Source organism: Cololabis saira, chromosome 23 (assembly GCF_033807715.1).
Source record: "Cololabis saira isolate AMF1-May2022 chromosome 23, fColSai1.1, whole genome shotgun sequence".
Classification (NCBI taxonomy): domain Eukaryota; kingdom Metazoa; phylum Chordata; class Actinopteri; order Beloniformes; family Belonidae; genus Cololabis; species Cololabis saira.
The window spans coordinates 24,235,587-24,255,253 of record NC_084609.1 but is presented as its reverse complement, the minus strand read 5'-3'; the positions used below and the strand labels follow the sequence as shown (position 1 = coordinate 24,255,253).

At 41.6% G+C, this 19,667-nt stretch overlaps 1 protein-coding gene across 4 annotated transcripts in view; it reads left to right on the top strand.

Annotated features, from left to right (window-relative positions):
• celsr1a (cadherin EGF LAG seven-pass G-type receptor 1a) overlaps positions 1–19,667 on the top strand; it is a 122,393-nt gene that overhangs the window by 58,362 nt on the left and 44,364 nt on the right. For all 4 annotated transcript variants that reach the window (XM_061715292.1, XM_061715293.1, XM_061715290.1 and 1 more), the window contains exons 2-6: positions 2,759–3,114; positions 3,207–3,495; positions 8,414–8,636; positions 11,051–11,166; positions 12,850–12,938. In XM_061715292.1, coding sequence (XP_061571276.1) covers positions 2,759–3,114; positions 3,207–3,495; positions 8,414–8,636; positions 11,051–11,166; positions 12,850–12,938 — 1,073 coding nt within the window. The remainder of the gene's footprint in view (positions 1–2,758; positions 3,115–3,206; positions 3,496–8,413; positions 8,637–11,050; positions 11,167–12,849; positions 12,939–19,667) is intronic.

Sequence of the window (19,667 nt, the reverse complement as noted above, 5' to 3'; positions counted from 1 at the left end):
AGAAAGAAAGAAAGAAAGAAGAAAGAAAGAAAGAAAGAAAGAAAGAAAGAAAGAAAGAAAGAAAGAAAGAAAGAAAGAAAGAAAGAAAGAAAGAAAGAAAGAAAGAAAGAAAGAAAGAAAGAAAGAAAGAAAGAAAGCTATGAGCCTGAAAGAAAGAAAGAAAGAAAGAAAGAAAGTATTCTTTTAGAGCAGTGTTTTGGGGGCTCCAGAGACTGAATGTGGTGATAGATTTATAGTTAAAAAGGTGGAGTTGAATTGGTATTTTTTTTATCGTCATTTTTATCGTTATCGGGATAAATGCCAGAAATTATCGTGATACATTTTTTAGTCCATACCGCCCATCCCTAGTTCCCATCTATGACGGGGCACCTGTGACCGAGCCTCACGGTGACCTTTTCCCCCCTGAAACTGAAACACACAAACAGGAATACACATATACGTCCCACTCGTGTGCTCCTCATGGTGCAGCGAAGCCGTGCAATCCGACCCGCCTCCTTGTGCCGCTTCAACAGTATTAACCCTCCCCTGTGAATTTCATCTGGCCTCACCACCTGTCGTCCGCCGCGGCCTGTCGCTCCTCTTCTGTCTTCCAGCGCTCACAGTTGTGCCAGAAGTAGGTTGGAGACCACTTCCAAAAGCCCCCACGAATTAACATTTCCACTGATCTAGTTACACCCGATCTATGGTCGACTCAGATCAAGCCCACGCCGCCCCTCAAGTACTTAATTCAATTAAACTTTGAAATTATTACTCCGTAATAAAGTCAAGATGTCATGCTTGAAACATCCAGTGTTTTACTAAAAATCATGCTTTTATTTCACGTCAAACCCGTAAAACCTTGAAAGAAACAGTAAACAAGGCTGGGGTTTTAAACTATCTGATGTTTAATTATCCATCTAACTTCTCCTCATCTCCTCAGGAAACACTCTTTTTGTTAACTTATACTGAAGTTAGACTTAAAGAAATACGGCAACACTTGGCAAAATGTCAACCACAGAGGTATGCAACAGTCTTATAAGCAGATTCATACAGGCAACCACATTCTCATTTGGCTGAGAAGAGTGCTGCTGCAGGCAATCACTGAACCCAGGTTGGGGTGCTACGCTGAGATTATATGTATCTGAATATATTTCATTTTAAATAGTTGTTCCTACACAGTGTACAACAAGTCACAACATTAAAATAAGAACATTTTGTATCCCTGCTGCTTCCAGCGACTATGCTATATTAGGCTAAAGGGCCTTTGTCAGACTCTACGTGTCAGATTTTACATCAAATAACTTCTTTCTCAAAACATCGGTGCATCTCTAAACTGATTTAATGAGAAATTTCAAGGTCGCAGACATATTTCAACAGTATAATCAAGGGGGGTGTTCTCAAGTTGGGGGGGAGGGGCTCCCATGTCTCATATAAACTGTTGTTTGATGATGCAGATGGTTTCACCAACCAACAGCCCTGTGTGTGTTGGGTGTCATCATATAAACAGTGGTCCTGCAGAATCCCTACTCTTTACAAAACCTTTAGTCCGCAACTTAAGACTCCGACGTATATAGTCTTTAGATGGGAGAGAATAATGTATTAGTTAGTATGTAAAAAATGTGTCCATGCAAAAATATCAGTTTATAAAGAACCCACCAGGGATGGAAATGAAGTCACTTTTACCACACTATCCAAGATGTAATCTTAATTAGTTTTTGCCCAATAACTCTTTCATTTCTCTTCCTTTATTATGTTCTTAAGTCTCCTCCTCACCTCTGCTATGAGGTCCACTCATTGTGTACGGGTCACATTCACGTAAAGAGATGGGCAGTTGTCACAAAAGATGATCTGGATGAAATCCAAAGTTGCTTTGGGTGATTCCACAAGAGCTAAACAAAGCGTCATGAAAGTAATCACATATTCTTTCAAACTGAAACTGATCTTTTTATATGAAAAACACTCCTTTGTGTGGCTTTAAGTTTCAGATAGAAAAAGTGGGATGCACTGGTCTAAATACATGAAACGCTCCAGAACGGTTAAAAGCCGTTTTAGTTTCTAAACTGATTTTAAGATTTTCCTGTTGAAGTTTTCAACAGATTGGTGTCATTTTACTCATCAGATTTTCTTCACATTTAAACCAGGCAAGTGCTCATTGATATTTAAAGATACAGAAACAAATACAAAATTGAAATAAATACGCTTCAGACTGTAGACATAAAAATCGCTGCTGCTGTTTGTGCTGCAGTTTTTCCATTTTACTGTTCCATAGTCATATTTAAGTCTTTTTAGTTTGTCTTTATGGTTTTAGTCTTTATTAAAATACAATTTTATTATAATTGTTTTATAAGAAAGTCTGGCCAAAACAATGTCCTCTAGCATTCAGGGTAAAGCACGTCATCTCAGTGCAACGTGATCTTAGTCAGGAAGTTGTTGAAGAAATCTAGACAGAAAGGGAAACTTTATAGGGGTATTGTCAGTGTCTTTTATTCTGAAATGCCTTTATTGTGAAGAATATTTATCTTCTTATTCATCACTTGTTTTCTTGGATAGTTTAGTAATCCTTCTGGGCTACAAATCTGTGTTTCCTGCTTTGTTGTCGTGAACATCATCTTAGAAACCCACTGAATTTGACCTGGCATCATGTGTCACAATACAGCCATTTTTTCCGGCAACTTTGCTATTGTTTGAAATTAGTTTTTTGTTTTGTTTTTGTAGTTTAACATGGCTTCATTTGAGCAATAATGGAGCATGACTAACTGAGTCTCCTGTTTCCTTCCAGATGGCCTCCATCACGTCGTTGCTCTCTGCACGCTGCGCGTCACCATCATCACAGACGACATGCTGACCAACAGCATCACGGTGCGTCTGGAGAACATGTCCCAGGAGCGCTTCCTCTCTCCCCTGCTCACCCTCTTTCTGGAGGGCGTGGCCGCTGTCCTCTCCACCAAGCGGGAAGCAGTGTTTGTGTTCAACATCCAAAACGACACGGACGTCCAAGGCTCCATCCTCAACGTGACCTTTTCGGCGATGCAGCCAGGAGGTGCTACGGGTAAAGGGACTTTTTTCCCCTCCGAGGAGCTGCAGGAGCAGATCTACCTCAACAGGACGTTGCTCAGGCTGATATCCTCTCAAGAGGTAGTATTTTAAAGCTCAGAAATTGAAATAATAGGACCTAAAAGGTCAATTTCATATTCATGTTAATTAAATCCTGTCCCCCCTTTGCCCAGGTGTTGCCCTTTGATGATAACATCTGCCTGCGGGAGCCCTGTGAGAACTACATGAAGTGTGTATCGGTGCTGAAGTTTGACAGCTCCCCTCCCTTCATCGCCTCCGAAACGGTTCTGTTTCGGCCCATTCACCCCATCAACGGCCTGCGCTGCCGCTGCCCACTTGGTTTTACCGGGGACTACTGCGAGACCGAGATCGACCTCTGCTACTCAGGGCCCTGCAAGAACAACGGGCGGTGCCGCAGCCGGGAGGGCGGCTACACCTGCGAGTGCCTGGAAGACTTCACAGGTGAGTTCGGTGTAAATTATGAGAACACAACTGCCAAACTGAATAGACTTAATTACCTACAGTTGAAACTTGATATTGACCCCAGTACATAAAGAAAATACATGCTTTGCAATCCTGCAGGTATAACCACCTGCGTGTGCACGTCCATACAATAAAGTAGATTTATTGCTGCGAAGATTTGAATGGAATGCCGACTGCACTGGTCAGACCAGATACTTATCAAGCAACGTGTAGCTCACTAACGTGAAGAAAATGAGCTGTATTAACCATTGCTTGACATTACAACAACTTGCTTTATACTTAAATAGAAGCAGCATAATGAAGAATTTCACACATTTTTAGTGTCTAAAATGAGTTTTGGTTCATGGTTTCTGTACAACCTGTAAGTGTAAGAAACTAAAGCTTCAAAATGTTGTGCCATCATTTGTGTCTCTTGGGAGATACATTGGAATCAGTAAGGATTATTGGAAAGTAGACCAATTTTCTTCTAATGAAGGATTGGCTTCTTCAGATTGGTCCACATCTGCAGTTTTCTTTGGCTCACTTTCTGCATTGACTAAAGTTGATTAAAGGAGCCGTCTGTAAGAAATGTCCAAAACTGGTACTGCAGTCACTTTCAAAATATTGTTGAGCGGCGTGTACCCTCCCCCTCCTCCCCCCGACCAGAGGTTGCCAGGTAGGCTGCAGAATGCAGCAGGAACGTAGGCTGCCATGGCTGCGATAATTAGAGCCGAGCTGGCAACCCGGATGCCGAAACAATACTGACTTGGTGATTGGGAGATAGGTGGAGGGTGGAGCTTCAGAAACAATACTGACTTGGTGATTGGGAGATAGGTGGAGGGTGGAGCTTCAGAAACAATACTGACTTGGTGATTGGGAGATAGGTGGAGGGTGGAGCTTCAGAAACAATACTGACTTGGTGATTGGGAGATAGGTGGAGGGTGGAGCTTCAGAAACAATACTGACTTGGTGATTGGGAGATAGGTGGAGGGTGGAGCTTCAGAAACAATACTGACTTGGTGATTGGGAGATAGGTGGAGGGTGGAGCTTCAGGCCAAAACAAAAAATGACAACATAAACATCAGTTGAGGGCTCCAACTCCTCTTTTTAAACTGGAATATCCTGGCTTGAGTGCTGTTGTCAGTGACATAAGTATTTGAAATGAACATGATTTTTAAATGTCTGTTGACATATCGGGGTCATTTTATGATTCGTTTTATTATTGCTCTTACATACAGCTCCTTTAAGGGTCAATGTGGTTGCCAGATATAGTGCATCTACCAGTCCAAATTTCTTTTTAATTGGGGCTTTGGGCCTTTTGTAAGTCTCACAGCAGTGGTCATTACCCATGCTAATGCCAGCTCAAAACATTTGGACGATATCAGGCCAATACAAAACATGCTATAACTCTGCCTTTCTCATATAACACTTGGCTGTCCTGTAACTAAGCAGTGAGTGGCAAATGTATCCCAGGTAAGGACCAGGGGAGCCAATGTGTTGAGTAGTTATAGTAATTTAAAACTGTTCAAATCAATGTTTAAAAAAAACAACACTTTTTTGCTGAATTTGATATGCACCTAACAAATGTACATATATCCATGCTACAAATCTAATTCATCCCACCTCCGTCTCCAAGATTCAGCTGTCTGAACTGGTTACCTAAAACACTCTGGCCCCTCTCAACCACAGAAACTACTACAGGGTCTTTTATTGCTTTATTTCAATTAAACTAAGTAATTAAACTTGAATCTCCCGTTGATTCACAGTTGTTACCTTGTAAACAGGAACGTATGTTGGGTTAATACAGCTTCAGTCTACTTTCCAGTGAAAGAATTCGACCAGGATGGAGACGTTGACACACCTAGGAGGTCTGTTGGAGAGGACAGACACTGAAATGGGTTTAATTGGTCTAATATACCCTGCAGTCTAGACCTCAATAGGAAAACAGAAGATATATGACTGAGATTATCTTTGAGATCCATGGAAAACAGTTTGGGATGCGCTAAGTTTTGGGTTCAGTTGGTCAAAATGCAGCTTTTTAGGTCAGAATAGAAGCAACAATCTTTACAGACAGGATTTTTAGGTGTAGCCAGGGGCCAGAGGGCGTGTAGTTTGGGAACCACAGGATTTGATCTCTGCTTTTTGCAGATGATGTTGTCCTGTTGGCTTCATCAGACCAGGACCATCAGCATTTGCTGAACCGGTTTGCAGCTGGGATGAGAATCAGCACCTCCAAAACCGAGGCCATTGTTCTCGACCAAAAACGGTGGCTTTCCGTCTCCGGATAGGTGGCGAGGACGTGCTTTCTCAAGTGGAGGAGTTTAAGTATCTTGGGATCTTGTTAACAAGTGAAGGGAAAGTCGAGCCGCTGCTCCTTCACGTTGAGAGGAGTCAGCTGAGGTGGTTTGGGCATCTGTACCGGATGCCTCCTTGATGCCTCCCTAGAGAGGTTTTCCAGGCATGTCCCACTGTGTGGGGGGTGAGGGAAGTCTGGGCATCTCTGCTTAGACTGCTGCCCCCGCGACCCCGTTCTGGATCAAGTACATGAAAATTGATGGCTGGATGGAAGCAAAAACATGTCTAAAAGTGTATTGCAAGCCATTTAAATATTACAATAAGAGAAAAGAAAAACCTATCCTGATTTTTGTGGAGAAACTGTGAGTTATACTAGGGCTGGGCGATATGGACCAAAAGTCTTATCTCGATATTTTCTAGCTGAATGGCGGATACTCGATATATTATCGATATTTTTTCTGTGCCATAATTGGGGTTTCCCCCAAATCATTATAGCATAGCATCTCTGTTAGCTTCATTTTTTTTCTGAGGCAAACCCTGAAAAAAACAGTCAGTTTTAATACAAAGCCTCGTGCACAATATCTGCACAATATCAAAATGTATAAAACAAATGAAATAAAAATAAACTGCCTGCATATATAGAATAAAAATGCTTCTTGAATAAAATAAAACAAATATCCCTTTCCTGCATAACAATTAAATTAAAATACACTGTGCAATTAATACAATGTAGACAGTAACAGGCAGACTTTTCCACTGAGGTTGACAGTTGTGCAAATAACAAAACATTTGTGAAAATCTCAAATAAAACATTCAAGTCAGTTTGTCACAAAATAAGCTATATCAAAATCATAAAAAAAAAAAAAAAAAAAATTAAAAATCGATATAAACAATATTGTCTCGTACCATATCGCGTTTGAAAATATATCGATATATATTAAAATCTCGATATATCGCCCAGCCCTAAGTTATACTACCTCTGTGCAGAGTTCCTGTGGTAGATGAGCAGTGGGAAGACTTTGAAGCTTCCTTGTTCCCACCGTAATCACTGTAAAATATGTCCAGACGTCTGTAATTTCCCTCCCACATTTCCCCTCGTACATATGATACGCGACTGTCTCTGCTGTCCCTCTCTAATAGATCCTTGCTGGCTGCCCTCATGCCTCCTCTCCGTCCATCTCTCCCAACACGCTGCCCCCCCTCTTTCTCTTTCTCTTCCTCTACCTTATCTGATGTAATTACCTGATTATACCTGCCTTTGTCGCTCGCAGGGGTTCTCGCCTCCTTCCCTTCACTACCCATGTCCATCCTCTCCACTAACCCATCATATTTCCCCTTACCCACAATCTCAGTGTCCCGTCTTTGAAGGTCACAGTTCAACTGCAGATAGTCAGGGCCCATCAGGGACCATTATGGGCCTGATGACAGCAGGGGCCCGTTCTGTCCTCCTTGGGTTTCCTACATTATAGGGAAAGAGATCCTTATAATTCTCCCTCGGAAAAAAAGGATTATGCCGAGGAGAGAAGGGCCATTAGCTGGTTCCAACCTGTGATGTTGGGGGTCTGGATGTGCCCCGCATGGAGAGATCTCGTCTGGATAGCAGGTTGACACATAACACTGCCTGAGACGCAGAGTCACAACAAATAATACGACTGTCACAAAGACGTCTGTGGAATTTAAATGAGAGGAGACAGGAAGCCGGGCTCAGCCTGCCCATTTTTGGGAACAGCTACATCCACACGGTCATTAAAGAGGTATTTCCCGTGCTGTGACCCACTGCAAAATGTAAATTACTGGCTTTTAATAAGGAGGGATTTATGATAGATAGATTCAGCTGCACTTGTTTCAACATCCAGTTCACCTGGAAAGTAGTTTTAGCCGTGATACAGGTAGTGTAGTTGCTGATTGGCCAGGTATAGTGCATATTTCTGTTGCATGTTTTAATTGCTACAACCGCACAAAAATACAACCTGTCTCTTTTTTAACAAAATGAACCTGGGATGTCACAGTTTTCTGCAAATTGGAGCCCCATACTAAATGGGAAAGAAAGAAAACATGCACAAAAGAAAGTGAAAGCATCCTGTTTTCTCAAAGATTAAGGGTTGTTCATCCCTGCAGCCCAAAACATACATTTTCAAATTCAAACAAACAAATAAGTAAGCAGTAATATGTCCTTTTTAACTGAAGAGAGGAAATAACTCACAGATTGTACCAGCATGAATTCAGCAACTGGAGAATTTCTTTCTTTCTTTCAAATATTTAGAGTAAAACGTGTCTCTCTCTGCTTTTTGAGGAACTGCGAGGGCAGACAGCTGTGCTGCAAAAAGAGACGGCTCTATAAATGACCCTGCCTGATTATCAAAGCATCTTGTTAAAACAAGTGAATTCCAGACAGCTGACATGAAGTCTGTGATTCAGTCACCGGTGGACAACATGCTTCACAGAAATGATAAAATGGTGATTAATTAGAAGGAATGGCTTGATGCTATGGTCATTTATCATCCTCACTGCATGTCAACTGACAGAAGCAGCTCAGACGTGGAAGGAGCTGTGTTATTTTGGAGCACAGAAACAACAGCGCTGATTTAACGAAAGGGTTTGTTTTCTTTTGTTGTGTTTGTAGGCGAGCACTGCGAGCTCAATGCGTCCTCGGACCGGTGTATACCCGGAGTGTGCAAGAACGGTGGCAAGTGCGTGAACCGGCTGGCGGGCGGGTTCATGTGCCAGTGTCCACTAGGCGAGTACGAGAAACCCTACTGTGAGATGACCACCCGCAGCTTCCCCGGACAGTCCTTCATCACCTTCAGAGGCCTGCGGCAAAGGTTTCACTTCACCGTGTCCTTCATGTGAGTAGTTTCCTTCTTCCTTACAGGTTAAAATTATATTCAGAATTTGAGTGTATTAGTAATAATACTCCTGATGTAAACAGAACCTGCATAGATAGTAATGAGAAGAGAGCGCGGACGTAAAGGGGCAACATGGATGAGTGCAAACATACTGTCATTAAAAGCCAAACAAGAGATCATGGATGTTCTAAATAGCGCGTCATCTTGTAACATTAGGTGTTTTTTTTCTCGCAGTAGAAAGCAGGTTCTGGCTCTACTGACCATCGTTCTCCGACCTGTGCCATAAATGAGCCGGTGTCAAACTCCTCGTCACGTTCCAGCCACGTTTAACTCCTTAATGCCTAATGTGTCATATTTAATGATGAGACCTCATCACCAGGCCCCCTAATTGAAACAATTAAAAATACAGTTTTATACAATTAAAAAATGTCCAGAAAAATCAATTCAATAACCCAATATATTCATTGATAAAAAAAAATATGAATTAGACAAATTTTAAGGACTAAATTTGGGGCATTTTTCATTTCAATACATAATAAACATATTAAATTAAAAACATAAAATCAGTGTATTTGATATATCAGGCATTAAGGGGTTAAAGCCACCTTCTTAGTTTGAAGTTTACATGTGTACAGTCCGTTTCAGCTTTACATTGATTGGATTTATTAGACTGATTAGAATTATATTGCGTTAGCGAGCAGATTAGCAGGTGCTGCTAACGAAGCGACTGCTTCCAAACAGTATTGTAGCTAATGTGGCTATAAGCATGTTTTCAGCTCTTTATTGAGTCCAGGTAACCTTCAATGACATTTGTGGGGGAAAATATGCTCTTAAAGATGGTTCACTCAGTGAAATATAAGATAAAAACAGGAATACAGCTAAAAGTGCCATCTTAACTAGTTAGCCAGTTATGTGCTACTTATTGCCACAAAGAAATGCTAAGAAAAAAAGACCTCTACAAACTATTTAAGTGGTGAGTAAAACTTAAAACCAGATAAAACCGTGATACTTTGTTTATCACATAATGTATCTTGAGTTAAAATACATAACAGAATAGAATAAATAAATAACATGCAGTATCAGTTCTCACAACACAAGCACTGTGAAGAATGACTGTCATCTGTGCCTGATAAGCAGCTGTTGAGTTTTGGTTTAGTTTGGCTAAAAAGTTGGTTAATAGAGTTAAATTAGTAGAAATGAGAGAGAAAATAAACCATAGGCTGAGTTGCGCTGTTGGATTACAGATCCTGATGCACTGTCTCCGTACAGATTCCTGCAAACTGCAAACTATGTTTTTATAAGATACTATGTCGCTAAATTCTTTCTTTAGTGTTGGATTGTGTTTTGCTATTTTTTTGGTGCTTTTAAACTTGCACGGTAAAGTCAGACAGCCACTTGAACAGATTACAGTGTAGGTAGATTGATATCTTCCAGATCTTGAAGATAAATAAGAAGGTTTACTGCATGCAAAAGACAGTTTTGGATCCTGACATAATACCGTGTTTAAAAAAACAAACAAAAAAAGAGCAGGAATTCAGGGCAGTGTGACATCAAGTTCTCTTGATCGTGATACATGCAGCGGTGAGTGTCATAAATGCTCATTTCTTCACAGCTGAGTTCAGGGAGCTAAACTGTGTCAGGTAGGGCGTGCTGGGACAAGTGCCCACTTTTCCATTGTGTATCTTTTCCCTCCCCTGAGTACACATGCAGACTCACATTTAAAGCAGATTAGTCTGTGTACCTGAATGTGCAACTGTGTCCTTCTTTTCCTCTTGCACTCAAATCAAACGATAAAAGTGAGAGGCTTTGGCTTCTTTTGTAGTTCATAAACACAAGGTGAGTTTTATAGTGTACATTCATCATCACGGCGGTGAGAAAAGGTTTGCAGTGCGGTGAAAACAGGAAGGACTGTGCAAGGGGTTTGCCTTATCAGTGTTTGGCTACAGCCATCCTGTCTTCCTGCCCCCCTGGCCTCGCTGGCATCTGTGGGCTGACTCCTCTGCCCTCACCTTACATGCCAAACACGTAAACAAACAGCTACACATCTGAACTCCCCACCCCTTTCACAACACACACCAGCGGCCCGCCGACCAGAGGGCACTTACTCATCGTCTTTTAAGGCAGGGGACTTCGTTTCCACTCTGCGTTGCACATCCTTTACCCACTTTCCCTGGCCAGCCACTTTTCCTCAGGAGCGCCTCTCTGCCTTTGTTGCGATGAAGCTTTCAGCAAGCTCTTCAATCTCTCAGTACGAGCCTCGTTTCAGCTGAAGGAGGGGCCGTGCTCAGAAATGTGCCCGGAAACACAAGTTTCTGTCACCAGGGGTTGTTCAGTGACACAAGTCGGAGTGTTTGTTGCTTTAAGAGTGACCCTTTTTCCAAATAAAACAGCTGAAATCCATCCCGTCTCTGCAGGTTTGCGACGAGAGAAAGAAACGCGCTGCTCCTCTACAATGGCAGGTTCAACGAGAAACATGACTTCATCGCCCTGGAGATCATCGACGAGCAGATTCAGCTCACCTTCTCCGGAGGTCAGGCCTCGAATGTGTGTGTGTGTGTGTGCCTTTATCCCTCTTTGTCAGACACATTTTAAGCAGATTAACTCAGCTTTGAATGCCCTCTATCTTAAGTGACTTTTGCAAAGAGAAGGTAAAATAATTCTTATCACTGCGTGCTGATTTTTGACAAGGGTGTGTGTGTTTTTGTGTGAGTGTGTATCCAAATGTTCCAGTTTAAACACGATCGTGTGTATATGTGCGTGTGTTAGTGTGTCTGTGTGGAGGTAAGTGGGTGTGTTTTACTATTCTATAAAGCAGCTGCCAGAATGATTAAGTATATTTCAAGTACTGCTTGATCAAAACTGCTGATCAAACACAGCTTCTTCAGGACGGCGACAGTTGTTTTTAGTCGCCGGCCACTTTCCCACGCCATCATCCGGTTTTATTCTGTAAAATCAAATGCATTTAAACGTTACAACATTTAAATCGTGAGTCATGCTTTTAATGAGAGATGGGTGAAGGAAGCGCTTTGATTTATTAGCGGTGTTTTCTTCTTTCATCTAAGCAGCATCTGCCTAACAAAGGCTGACATGGACTTCCACTCACCGTTGCAGATGTGTTTGCTAATGTCAAGTGCGGAGGATTTTTGCGCAGGCTGCTCCTGCCCTTAATAAACAGATTAAACCTTGAGTAAATCCGGTGCTTTTGTACCCTACAATCCTTCCGCATGGAGCCATTGATTGACGACCTCTGTGTGTTTGTGTATGTTAAGATAATTTCCCGTTAAAGATAACATATTTATAACCAGAAGATAAGGTTTTTTTTCTGTTATTCAGTCACATTCAGTCACACAATACCTATAGGCTAAAGATGTTGAATTCATTAAAGACACCCCTTTTGTACCAACATGAAACTTGCTCTGTTCTGGCCCATTAAAAGCGCTGAACCAGCACCTCGCCGAAAGGGTTTGGCTCCACAATTTTTCTTATCGGCATAAAACAGCTTCCATGCTGCAACATGCACATTAAAACTGGCAGGTTAAATTAAGGATTCAGGGGATGCAAAAGGTAAAGCCCATCTACTTTTTGTATACCGGTACTCACTGAAAGTTAAGTTTATTTAAAAAAAAACATGGTTTGCTTCCAATCCTGGATCCATCCTGGGCCTATTGGGTTTATTTGGTCACCTCTAAATCTTTTGTACCTTCCCATCTCATGTAAAAACACTTTTTTTGTCACCATTTTCAGCCAATTCAATGTCATATCCATTCACCTTGTGAATACTTGTAAAATGGGCCATTTACAGCCATTTTCACTGGTTCCAAACGTACCGAACCAATCACAAGAGTGGGTTTTGGCGTTTTCTCTGTGTTCATGGATATCAGAGTAAAACCATTAGGATGGCAGTCTACACTATTTATGGCCTGGTTAGTTCAAAGTAAGTTATTCTGTGATACAGTTACGCTATTCTCCAAAATGGTGAGGCATCACTATCCCAGTCTGTGTCCAAGACAGGAACATCATCAGTTGGTGTGTAATATACTTCTGTTTAGGTGTGCAGGTCCCAACGATTGTGACACAACTGACATATGACCTTCACTCCCTCCGTTTAATTTCCTCCATCACCGATCCTCACTTCCCCGTCATCATTTTTCTGCATCCCGTCTCCCATCTCACCCCTCTCCTCTTATTTCCCCCCCTTCGTCTTGTCATCCAGGAGAGAGAAAGACCAAGGTGTCTCCGTATGTCCTGGGCGGAGTCAGTGACGGGCAGTGGCACTCCGTCCAGCTCCATTACTACAACAAAGTGAGTAATCAACCATCTATCCGCTTCTTTAACAGGTCCACTTTTAACATTTTGCTTCGTTTGAAAGACATAAATAGTAAGTCGAAGCTCAATCATCGGGTAGTTGTTTAGCAGGAGTCGTCTGTGTGAAACCATTTTTTTTTTTGGTTACTGAGACCTTGACTACTGAGTTGAGAGATAATCTGACATGTAGCCAAGCTAAGCTACATCTTCATGGTTCAAATGTGCACTAGCCGTGTTCTCCCTCTAGAGCACCGACTGTCATCCAGCTCCGTTTTGCCTGATCACGATGATAAGACATCGTAACTTAACTCACAGTGCTCAAAGTAAATGTTCCCACGCTCCTTCACTGAATCAGAAAAGCCGAGCTCATGTATCCTCTTCAGCTTTCATTTGATATACTGACTTACGCTGCACTCAAGAGCTGGTATTATTGTTCCAACAAACTTCCACAGCCGCCGGCGTCGTTCTTATAACATTAAACCGGGCGGGAAATAAGATAAGACTGTTCCTCTTTGGATGCACAAGCTATTGTGTGGATCTTTTTATAACGATCAATTAACTTGAAAATTCAAAGTTGGGCTGTTTTTAGTGCTGGGCGGTATGACCAAAAATTTATATCACGGTATTTTTCAAAATTATATCGGTTTCACGGTATATCACGGTATTTTTTTTTTTCATGCACAACTGGGTGTTAACCACATTTTCTAATGATTTGGAAAGGAATTGCTGCAGTAAATTGGCTTAGAATGGCCTATTTTACTGTCATGAGGACGAAATATTGTAGAAAAACATTAACACTAGTATAAATACAGGTTTGCATGGCCTCACAAAATTATGCCGTTTACAATGAGGTGGCGGCACTTATGATTCTAATGTAGGGCTGAACGATTTTTGAAAATAATCTAATTGTGATTTTTTTCCTCAATATTGCGATTTAATATGCGATTATTTTTTTCAAGGTCCTGTTCTCATGTATTTTACAACTACACAAGCAATAAATCAGTCTGTTTCGAGTAGATTTTCACTTGAAATAAGTAGAAAAATCTGCCAGTGGAACAAGATTTTTTTGCTTGTAATAAGAAGATAAATCTTGTCCCACTGGCAGATTTTACTACTTATTTCAAGTGAAAATTTACTTGAAACAGGTGAAAATGCTCAAATAAGTTATTTTTCTGGTGATGACTCTAAATGTTGAAATAGCAGTAAAACCACATTCATTGATGAAATGACATAAGGGATGGAAAGGAGGGATGGCAGTTTTACAGGGGGATGATTTGGACCGTTTTTATTTAAGGGGGGATGATTTGGACCGTTTTTATTTCAGGGGGGGTGATTTGGACCGTTTTTATTTCAGGGGGGGTGATTTGGACCGTTTTTATTTCAGGGGGGGGATGATTTGGACCGTTTTTATTTCAACTCGAGTACTGCTCACAGGGAAATCAGCTCCGCGTCGATTTAACGCGGAACCATAAATCAGGCTTCACAGCGCGACTCACTGTGCGCCCGGCTCGTACTCCTCGCCGCGCGCAGCTCATATTTTTAATAAATTTATAAAGCCCATATATTAATAAAGCCTCACTTGGCCGAGCCCTAAAGCTGAGGCCATGGTAGATTTAGGTTACACGCGGACACGCGGCACTGTTGACTTTTCCCTGCCGGCTCTGCTCACTGGCTAAACAGTCCCCTCACAAACAGGGTCCAGCGGCGCTGCGTTCCGCCGCGCTGCGCGGCGCTCCCAACGTTGTGTGCGCTACTCACCGGTATTACGGTATATGAAAAATTCATATCATAAGAAAAATAAACACCGGTATTCGGTATGAACCGGTATACCGCCCAGCACTAGCTGTTTTAATGACAAATGTAATGTTACATCATCTTAATCAGTGTACAGCGGTAGAAATATCAATATTGTAGCCATTTTCAAGTCAAAACAGCAGCTAAAATTCATCTTTCAGTGATGTTTGTCCAGTGGGAGGACGTGCACGTGCATGCAAAGCACCATCTTTTCCTCTTTCCTTTACTTTCTGTTTCCTCCTTCATGTATGTGAAGCTCAAAGCTGCAGCATCACTGAGCCAGACATCCAGCGTCATGTTTCAGCAGGACCTGTGTTGCGCAGTAAAGGGCGTGCTCGTGTTCTCGCCCTCGCGCTCCCCGACAATGCACACCTGCTCACATTTCACAGGTTGTTCGCCTCTTTCTAGTGTCTTTCAGCCGCAGAGCCCATAGCGTTCTCGGCCGCCTTGACGGCGTTCATCAAAGGTGATGAATCGGCCCACTGTTCTTTAGCATGTTAGCTGCAGGGTCACATATGTATCTATTGTTTGAGGTGCAGTTACTCTCCGTGTCCCTCTCTTCGGCGCCTAAACAGCATAATGATGCTCTAGAGACAATGGTTTGACCTTGCTTTAGTGCTGCTGCAAGGCGTCTGACTACCACAACTATCATTTGCAGGATAGTCTTTTTTTTCTCTGGGGGGTTGTAAGAACATCACCCTTGAAACGAGAGATTTATGGTCACATTTTAGGAGATTTCCTGCTTCATGTCTGTTCTGTGGAATTCGTTTCTCTTATTTATTTGACTTCACTGATCCTATAGGCTTATTGCTTTCTGCTGCTATGACATGCAGACACACGTATGTATCACACTAGGATTGTGAGCGGGTCCTGGTGTCATGGGTGTGTAGCGCGCAGGGAGGGAGTGATGCATTCCACCGAGTCCGTCCTAATACGGGCCAGTGATTTGTAGAGCCGGTGCCACATTCCGTTAAATTAGCCCAAGGCCGACTGTAGCACCGACATCGGGCCGGCTTTTCTTCGCGCGCTGAATGATCAGAAGTCAGATTGACTGATGGTAATTTAATCCCTACGTCAGTTGCTGGAGGGATTAGTGGAAACCTATCTGGCAGAAAGCAGCAATGTTCTTACAATAGATGTGCTGTGTTGACATGTGAATGCATGGACGTGAATGAAGGGACGCATATGTTTGCTGTGCATGACAGGGCTCTTTCACTTTGCGGGTAGCATTGCTTTCATAGCCCAGAGAAAGAGGCAGAAGATCAGAGCCTGTGGGTGTGATGTCATCCAGGCTCATGTCATACATAGATAACGTTCCCTCATTGTCCTTTAGCTATCAATCTTGGAGCTTTTGTAGTAAAATGCTATATAAATGAATTTATGCAGCATTTTTCTGGTCTCGTTGACCAGTTAAAGGACTTTCAAACCACATTCACCCATCCACGCAGAACTGTCTATAAAGTCTAAAGTCTATAAAGATCATTACCTCCATTAGTATATTTTGTATTAATTCTGCACAGCGCACACACAGTCACACATCGGAGGGAACGTGGGGTTCTGTGAGATCAGGAATCAAGTCACCAACTTTGAATGTACATGTCATTTGTTCATGTGCCATTAATTTTAAGATTTTAAAGAAGTATTCTTTCATTAGAAAAATATCCCAGTTTTAATCCCTCGTCTGTGTTCTGTGAGTGGAAAAGTTCAACAAAACTAAAATAATCCCTTTAATCATGATCAAGGGAAAATTGTGATAGTGATTTGAGTTGATTTCATCCAGTCCAAACTCCACACTCATCCACACTCATGCCTTTTGTGCTCTCGAGCCAGTTTAAAAGAATGATTTTAGTAAATATTGATGGTAGTAGTGGTAGTTGGCACTGTTTCCTCACAGCTAGGGCTGGGCGATATATCGAGATTTTAATATATATCGATATATTTTCAAACGCGATATGGTACGAGACAATATCGTTTTATTTTTTGACAAATTGACTTGAATGTTTTATTTGAGATTTGCACAAATGTTTTGTTATTTGCACAACTGTCAACCTCAGTGGAAAAGTCTGCCTGTTACTGTCTACATTGTATTAATTGCACAGTGTATTTTAATTTAATTGTTATGCAGAAAAGGGATATTTGTTTTATTTTATTCAAGAAGCATTTTTATTCTATATATGCAGGCAGTTTATTTTTATTTCATTTGTTTTATACATTTTGATATTGTGCAGACCTCTGTTAATAAAGGAACCTGTGTGACATTTGGCACGAGGCTTTGTATTAAAACTGACTGTTTTTTTAAGGGTTTGCCTCAGAAAAAAATGAAGCTAACAGAGATGCTATGCTATAATGCTTTGGGGGAAACCCCAATTATGGCACAGAAAAAATATCGATATATATATCGAGTATCGCCATTCAGCTAGAAAATATCGAGATATGACTTTTGGTCCATATCGCCCAGCCCTACTCACAGCTAGAAGTTCCTGGTTCAAATCCGGTGACCCCGCAATGGACGAGAGACCTGTCCAGGGTGCACCCTGCTTCAGCAGATCCTCATCACCCTCAACAGAAAACTAACATGTGCCTATAAATAGATGTCCTTCCTGGGACCTTCATGACATTTCTGTAGGACAGTAGGAAGGTACTCTGTATGGTAACTTTTGATTAAACTAACAACACGGGGTAACGTGACGGAGTGAATCATCAGCGTGAATATTGCCAATAAATGTCCAGAACTTTATGCTCAAACATCCAAACACGTTAACAAATAGCTGGCACAGCGGGACTACAGCTCGTTGCTCAACGGCTCCAACGGCACAGCCGCACAATACCCGCACGCAGGCGGAGACGGTGATTTAACTTGTCAGATCATCGGGCGACTCAAGTTTTAAGGGTTGCCCCCTTATAAAACCGCCGTTGCCGTCTCCACAAATATCAGGGTGCCTCTGTTAAACGGCAGAGGCCAAAGGTCAGGGGAGGGTTGGCATGGCAACCGTCATGGCCTGCCATTGTTGCATTGATCAGGCTCGGCTGGAAAGCCGTGTGTGTGTGTGTGTGTGTCTGAGTGTGTGTGTGTGTCTGCATGTGGGGGGGTTAAATGTCCGCAGAGGTCTCTACCATTTTTAAAGATGCTGTGCAACAGAAATGGAACGGGAGGCACATTTTTGAAATTCCAGAGCCGTCTCAAGGAGAGTCGTCCTTGCCAGTGAGCCAGATCCAAACAGGATGCAGAGACACACAAACGCGTGGGAGGATATTCTCGGGGCAGCAGGAGGTTTTGTCTTGACTTTTGATGTGCTCACGACGGGAAACTACATCTTTTGTTGCAGGAAATGATGCAGTTTAGCAGGACGCTGGGCAGGATGTCAGTTGTATCTTAATTGTATTCCAAGGCACCTGCATGGGTGTTCCCGCCGAGTCCAACCATGAGCTAATACGACCGAAACACATATTCTCAAATCAAGATTTTATTTTAGAAGAAGCACTAAATCAATCTGAAAAAGTATTTTGGACCTTTTGACCTGTGGCCGTCAGTATGTCACTTGGAAATATCTAATTGATTGATTGTCTGTTTGTTTGATAAGTAAATCAATGTTCCTTTATCACATTAAGTCTGCAAGATTAAGTGTGTAACTTGATCTTGACTGATTTATGTCAAAGTTGAGATTTGATAACCTACAAATGTCACTCTTTTTACAAGTGTGACTCTTTTTTTTTCTTGTTGACATAGAATCACTTCCGGGATCAATGCACTGAACTAAATACAGATGTCGTGGTGTAATCTCAGAGTTAACACTTGTCCAGGGTTAATTTTAGTCCAGTGCGAACAGGACATCAGTGTGATGTTTGTTTATAGTTAGGATGGGAGAAGAGAACCAGACGACACTAAAGAAAAATCATCAAAAATGTGTTGAAATTTTGAGTTAAGCTCCAATTTGTATTTATCAAAGGACACACTGGATCTTCAGCTAGACCGGAAAAAAAGCAGGATATTAATTATGATCACATACTTCGCTAAGAAATGCATACTTTTACTTTGGAAAGATGATTCCCTTCCAACTTTCAAGTTTTTTTTTGATCAAATTTCAGTTTTTTTACCATTGGAAAAATTTACTTTGGAAAAATACAACCGTGGTCATATTTTTCAAGAATTTTGGTTTCCATTATTTTCAAAACTGGAGAATTTTTCCAAAGGGGACCAATGAGTATCTCTATTTTCAAACTTTTGCCTTATATGTATGTATGTTTGTATGTATGTATGAGTATATATATATATATAGTTTGATATCGCTGTTGCTGCCATTATATATTTTTTAATTTATTCATTTATTTTTTAAATATTTATTTAATTTTGTTCTCCCTTAATCTATGTTTTTTTTTTTTGTTTTGTTGTTTTGTTTTTTTTCCCCTAGGGTAATTATGGAGAGGGTTGGAATGTGGGTAGAATAGAAATCGTGAATGTTAAAATGTGAATTGTGAAAATTATTGTGAAAAAAAAGAGAAAAAAAAATTGTTGAAATATAATTCAAAGGAGTATCCTGCAACCGTGAGGGTCGCTGTGATGTCAGAGACGACTTTAAGCTTCCAAGTGAGCCACTTACTGTAAACCGCAGCTGAACCGAACCCGTTATTATCGTTGGAGTCAGCGATCGGAACCAGTCCTAATACAGCAAACCTTAACTGCAAACATGAAACTTGAAGCTGAGCATGTTGATTGTGTCGTGCTGAATAATTTGGGCTATGAATCTTCCTGCCCGGGTGTGTTGACAGCATTCCCAGACGGGCTTACTCAGCTCTTATCACCCGCGAGCACCAAAAGTTCACTCATTTCTGGCTCTGCAGTTCTTCTCTCCGGACTCATGGCAGAGCTTTCATCACCAGAGCAGCAGTGCAAATTAGTTCGCAGCATAGTGTCACATGCTTTTTAATGCACTG